The sequence below is a fragment of the Solanum pennellii genome, chromosome 2, assembly GCF_001406875.1.
Source record: "Solanum pennellii chromosome 2, SPENNV200".
NCBI lineage: Eukaryota > Viridiplantae > Streptophyta > Magnoliopsida > Solanales > Solanaceae > Solanum > Solanum pennellii.
In genome coordinates this window covers 45,814,750-45,821,550 of record NC_028638.1, presented here as the reverse complement: position 1 = coordinate 45,821,550, position 6,801 = coordinate 45,814,750, and the positions used below count along the sequence as shown (strand labels likewise).

Here is a 6,801-nt window from a genome sequence, read left to right as displayed (position 1 = left end):
TATATATATATATATATATATATATTACCAGTCCTCTGTTCGATATATTGTATGTAGTTGTCGACTAATGTCTTTTTGTGTTTAATAAAAATGAATATATGATATAATTATTATGCTATTCTTATTTAATAAAATAAATTGAAATAATTATCAATTTTTTATGTTTTTTAAAAAATAATTATCATATCAGGATAATATTTCCAAACTAAAGTGACAATTAACTAATTTGGGAAAGTGGGAGTATTAGAATTCAAAAAGTAAACTAAAAGAGGGGCATAGAACCTTAATTACCTCCTCCAAAATTAATCACTCATAAAAAGAAAGTGGTATTATAAAATAATAAAATCAAGCAGAGACCTAGATGATTATTCTAGCAGAACAAATTATCTGTCTGTATCCCTTTATAAAATTGGATTCAATTACCCTTGATAGTAATTATGTACGTTATATACTTTTGAGTTATAGAATTCGCATTTTATTACTTTAATGGTATAAAAGTTGTAAGAATAATTCAATCAATCTACGGTGCACTTTAAAATATATGAATTGCTTACATCAAATATTGCCACTTAAATATTTAGTGTATACTCCTACATCATTTATTTATATATATAAATAAAAGAGAACTTTAGGCCTTTTTATGTGGCGTCATCACATATTAATATTTTCTTTTAATTTATTTATTTTTTAAAATTAGTTTTTTCTTTTATGAGAAGCTGTGACTTCAATGAAGAGTTACGATTTTTATAAAAAGTTGTGACTTTTATGAAAGATTGTGAACTTTTCGAAGGGTTGCAATTTTTTTAAATAGTTGTGACCTTTTCAATAAGAAACAACAAACGTTTGTTCACACTATCCTTGTTTATAAATACAGGGGTTTCCTTTCATTTTAAAAAAACGAAAACTCTAAACTTTCTTTTTCTTATTATTCTGCACATTTAAATATTTGTGTACTTTGTTCTTGTTGAGTTGCTCATTACTACCATTGCTTAAATTATATATACTAATATTTTTTTTATCATCATATATTTATACATATATTATTAAGAATAAATGATAAAATATTATAATTCTTTTACATTATTAACGTATGTTACTACGTATACCAAATACTAACGGGCAATTTTGTTCTACAAAGACAAAAGCCAATATTAATCTAAATTTTGCAACTCAATATATTCATGAAACATGAAAGATAAAAGAGGTGGTGATTAAAAGCAAGTGGCACATAATTTTATACAAAATCATGATTCATCCAATAATTAATTCCTATACATATATAATACCCAAGAATTTTAATTTCCCTTACCTTGTATCTCCCTAATTATATTTTGTGTCTAAAACTTATTACTTCTTCTATTACAAAGAGGATAATAAACTATCCAAATAATCACTTCCAAGATCCTCAAACTCTAGGATATCCAAGTCATTAAAAAGATCCTCCTCCATGCTTCTCACAATTTTCTTCTCCATAGGCAATTGATTAATTTCATCCAAATTTTCATACATGTTCCAATCCCTTGATACCCTTTTCCTTGAATTATATTGACTTGATGATGAAAAGGTCCATTCTTTTTCATAAGGACCATTAGGTATTCCTATGGCTTGAGCAACAATTTCATGTGGGAAATTAAGATAGGCCTTGGGACCTCTAATTCTCAAAGCCGCCTTGTCATAAGCCATAGCAGCTTCTTCAGCAGTACTAAATGTCCCTAGCCAAACCCTAGCTCCTTTTCTTGATGAATCCCTTATCTCAGCTGCGTATTTTCCCCATGGCCTCCTTCTTACCCCTCTATAATGCCGCGTATTATTAATTACCATCTTCTTCTTCTTCTCCTCCTCCTTCTTCTCAACGTTGACAACATCTTTGCATGTTGATTCGTCGTTTGAATTTTCGTTGTTATGAGAAGGAATGATAATTCCATTAAGAATATCTTCCCAAGTTTCAGCTCCCATTGATATCCATCTTCCTAAGCTTGGTAATCTTTCAAGAATTGGAAGTTGTTCCCAATATTGTTCACAACAATATTCATTTGTCACCTTTTGAGAATTTTGATCATTCTTGGATATGAAGTTTGCCCAAACATTCTCTAGAATCTCTTCACATGCTACTTGATCTTGTTCTTGATTATTATTTTCCACATGATGACTAGTCATCTTTAAAGAATGTCTCATATGAAAAAAAAATATATTTGTTGAAATTAAAATAACTTGAGGACTATTTATAATATAAGAGATAACACTCTTATCTTATAATGTGCAAGGCTAGCTTCTTGTTTAATAATGACTAGGAATTAAATAATAGCTCAGCAAATGGTTTAATCCAATTGATGAATTGGAAGACAGTAGGATACTTGTATTACAAATTATGACTAAGCTAAATTCAAGGATGTTACTAGAATTTAGACATGAAGAAAGGAGTTCACTTTACTGTTTTTAATATTTTCTTGTTGAATGCTTTGATTATGACTAATCATTTTGTGTGTTGTTTGCTGAAAAAGCTATATTTTAATATTTATTTATTGTGAAATTTACTAAATGATTAATGAGATAACAAGCAAGTGAAGAATATGAAAAAACTTGTTCAAGATGATTTTTTTTTTCTCTTCGCAAAAAGTCCACATTTAATTTAATTTTCTTGAACTTCTTAGTTAAGGAAGGAATGTTCACATTGAATCCCTAAATTGGTTTTAAAACCCCCCAATAAAACTTTAAAAGAGGTAAAAATTATCGTGTTTATATCAAATCAATAGATGCATAAAATGAATTTGCAAATTGCACAATGTTAAAATTATAGTTACTTATATTATTATGTATTCTAATTACTTCCATTTAATCACCGAACTATGTTAATGTGGTTTTTGATGTAAACATTTTGTGTGGGTAAAATTTTCTTCCTCTCTTAACCTCAAAGAACTAGAGATACCTTTGACATTTGTTTGGGTTGCTGGTTTATCAAGATTTTATTTGTGTATGCAGAAAAAAGCCATTTATTGCGAAATACTCTTCAAAAAATACAAATTAATTGGCGGTTTAGTGGGAAACGAACTTTTTAAGTTTATTCCTACTGCCTTTTTTCCATGGCTTTAAAGGTTTAAAGGTTTACTGTTCTTTTTCAAACCATTCATGCTCAATGTACTAGAACTCTAATTGTACTTCCTCATTTTTTAAGTTAAATGGTCAAAAACAAATCGATATTATCTTTTGTGAGTTTCATATCTTATTTATTGATTTTTTCTTCTTCTACTTGAACTATCATATTATTTATGTGTTAAAGCATATCTCGAAAATGATTAGATCAATTAACGATTATTATGTTCTCCTACTTAGATTATTATGTATCTACTCAATTAGACGTGTTTTAGTGCGTAAATAATATTAAAAAAATTATTTGATAGATGATAGTTCAAATAGAGAAAAAGGGTACAATTATAATAGTGATAATTCATATGCATATTTGAATGTTCTCTCTTCATTTTACAATATTTTGTCACATACCATAAAACTTTTAATTATATCTCTCCCTCATTTATTTCTCTAATCTCCGGATATTTTATACTTTAGATTTGATTGGCAGATAATGAGAAACAAACACAATTATTTGACTGTTAGGATCTCAATTGACCTGCTGCAAACATACTTTTTATTCATATCTATACTTACAAATTGAGTTAAAGAAAATAAAATAGATTTTTAAATTTTATAATTTTAAATTAAAAATATATAAAAGTATAAAAATATTGTTTAATTTTAACGTGTGAAACTACAACTAAAGAGTTATCTTAAAAGAAAAAATTATTATTAAAAAAGAAATTAAAACAGAAAATAATTATCTTTTCAAATATATATTTGATCTCTGTGTATAGGTAGAATTTAATGTCCAAAGGTGCATCAATCCTTGATATATATTGAGTGGAGAGTACTCAATATTATCCAATTATAATCATAATTTATTTTATACAAACTCATGCAATGAATGGATTATCCAATACTTCTCCTATTTTTGTGGGACTTCGACATTTCATTTCGCCCCCTTATGTCCTCTTCTTCATCTTGGTTCAAAAGATAGATAATGAAACACGGGATCTCGAAAACAAGCCACACGCTTCTCCTCGGGAGTTGACACGACAAATATTCATTTTTATTTGTTCAGTATTTTAAAATAATTTTTTATTATCTTCAACATATCAAGTATATAAATTTTTTTTTGCTATAATTTATCCTCCTGTTAATTACTTATTTTTAATTTTTTTTTTAAATTAGAAATTATATATTAATCAATATAAATATTATAATAAAATATTATTATTAATTATTATAAATGTAAAGTGAAGAGAGAGAATAAATTCCAAACACTTGATGGCAAAGCAAATTTTTTGAAAAGATGCTATTGCGGCTGTTAACATTCGATGTATTTGATTGATAAGGAATGTTTTCACTATTACTAATTTTTTTTATAGCTTTCTTTCGTTAGTACTAGTAATTTTTTTCTCCTTAATTTTCTTTTCATGTGTAATTGCTTTACTTGTTAGACGAAGGCCGTGATTTTGTTATCTGAATTGATTGTTTGTCAATTTTATTAATAATTATATTATTATTTCTATATTTATTGAATATCTTATCACTTTTTTGGTGTTTATGTTAAAAAAAGTTATGTAATTATATAGCGAAAATAATTTCTATAGAGGGTGTTTTTGTAAAAAAATAAAAGTTTTGGTGTATAGAATTTAAACTTTTAAAAACTCTCAAATAATGAGATTTGATTCAAATACTAATTTTCTTTTTTACTATTTGAGAATTTGAGTTATTTATTAAAAATATTTGTCAAATAATGATAAATTGCATAGATAAATACTATTTATAAAAAAAAAATCGAATTTTACTCGGATAATCTATAGGCAAACGGGTAATGAGGGGGTTGAATATCGCAAAGGTCACAAGATCTATCCTCCTAATTTTACCTATCTGGCCTATTATTTTTTATTTTAGCTAGTCAATTTTTAAATAGTTTCCTACAATAATATATTTTTAGAAAAAAGAATAAAAGAGTAAAAAAAATATTGCTATTCAAAACAGGCATTTAATTTCTTGTATATGTCGTCCACAATGTGCATATTGATTGAATTTATTCTTGAATTTCCCCCAAAAATAAAAGGATGTTTGAGAATTTTTCATGTAAAGAAGTCGAGCAAAAAATAAAGGAGAAGAGAATTATAGCAATAATATGATAATACTCTTCCGTCCATTTTTAATTGTTATTGTTACTATTTTTAAAGTCAATATGCAAAAAATTGCAATAATGTACTAGTACTTTTCATATAGTTTTTGATATTTAAAAAATTTTGTTCAAAATATTTAACTAATATAATTTAATTTAACTTTAAAAATTAGTCAAATTGACTTTCGAAAAGCACAGCACAACAAATAAAAGTGGACAGAAAAAATATAATGTAAGAAAAACAACAAATAATAATATAAGTTAAGCAGAGTATAGTGATAACATAAGAACATTGACAAGGAAAACTAGACGCGACCTTTAAATTTTTCTGTCAAGGAACATGTCGATAAAAAACTTCAAATACACCATATATGTCATATATAATCATATCTCTCCGATACAAATTCAAAAGGTTAAATTCACAATTTCAGTTTTATTATATGTCAAATCTCTTTAATTGTAATACATCTACTAGCTAAGTTTTTCTCGAAAGAACCAATAATGGACTTGACTATAACCCATTGTATATGCAATTAAGTTTAGACTTTTTTAACATAAAGTTAATTAGACATCAATGGTAAAAAAAAAAAGGTCCATTGTAATTACTGCACCTACACAAAATAAGTATATATTACACACACAATTCCACCCAAAGTCCAGTTTGTGTCACCTCTTTAATTTGTCTAAATGAAATGTTCTTGTCACGTCATGTTCATCGATATTCTCCAGTGTTGTTGTTCCTTATTTTCATCATCAGTAGTAACATTAAAGGTGAAACTGGAACATTAACAAACAAGAATGTCCTAATTAGGCCCTTCAATAATACCATTTCAGCTATCTTTGTCTTTGGAGACTCCACAGTTGACCCTGGCAACAACAACTGCAGACCCACTGTTACAAAGAGCAATTTTCCTCCCTATGGAAGGGACTTTGTCAACCACATTCCCACAGGAAGATTCACCAATGGCCGCCTCGTCACCGATATGACGGGTACAAATGTTCTATCCTTCTATCCCAATTTATGTAATATTTGATTACATATTATTGTGCCCGTAAATTAATCTTCTAATTGAGAAGAGTGAAATAAGATTTTTTTAAGCTATATAAGTATGACATATTCTATTTCAAGTGTGACACATAAAATGTGTCACGCCCATTTTTTTCTCTCAATATTATATTTTTATTTTTGATTTTGAAAGAAAAAAAGAGTTTTTCCAATTAAAGTGACATTTTGAAAAGAGATAATTATTATTGAGAGTCGCCACTTGAAATTGAGTTTTGGTGTTCCAAGTCACCTTATTTAAATCCCTAATCAAAAGGAAATTTGACTCTATTTTATTGGTCTGCGAACTAGAAATTCGGGTAAGGAATTCTGTTGACCGAGGGGAAGGTGTTAGGCACCCCTCGAATCCCGTGGTTCTAGCACGGTCGCTTAATTGACTTTAATATGACTTAACTTAATTTTTTGGACACTGTATTATTTAACTTAATAATAAAATTGTTATTTATTTTCAGATTTATTCTAAACTTATTTTAAATTGGTTTATTTATTTTAAATGGTCTTTCTTCAATTTTTTTTTTTT

At 27.2% G+C, this 6,801-nt stretch overlaps 2 protein-coding genes across 2 annotated transcripts in view; one reads left to right on the top strand and one right to left on the bottom strand.

The window, feature by feature from the left end:
• Positions 1-1,157: 1,157 nt before the first annotated feature.
• Positions 1,158-2,480, bottom strand: LOC107010704 (ethylene-responsive transcription factor 1B-like). The gene has a single exon (XM_015209992.2). It carries the CDS (start codon positions 2,173-2,175, stop codon positions 1,360-1,362), a length of 816 nt encoding a protein of 271 aa, XP_015065478.1. The 5' UTR covers positions 2,176-2,480; the 3' UTR covers positions 1,158-1,359.
• A 3,425-nt stretch (positions 2,481-5,905) lies between these two features.
• The window catches only part of LOC107010073 (GDSL esterase/lipase At5g45960), a 20,630-nt gene continuing 19,734 nt past the window's right edge, over positions 5,906-6,801 (top strand). Inside the window, 2 exon segments of the mRNA XM_015209338.2 lie at positions 5,906-5,930; positions 5,933-6,208. Of these exon segments, the coding sequence (XP_015064824.2) occupies positions 5,906-5,930; positions 5,933-6,208 (301 nt within the window).

Coding starts and splice junctions, on each gene's coding strand:
- LOC107010704 (XM_015209992.2), bottom strand. CDS start 2,175: ATGAGACATTCTTTAAAGATGACTAGTCATCATGTGGAAAATAATAAT.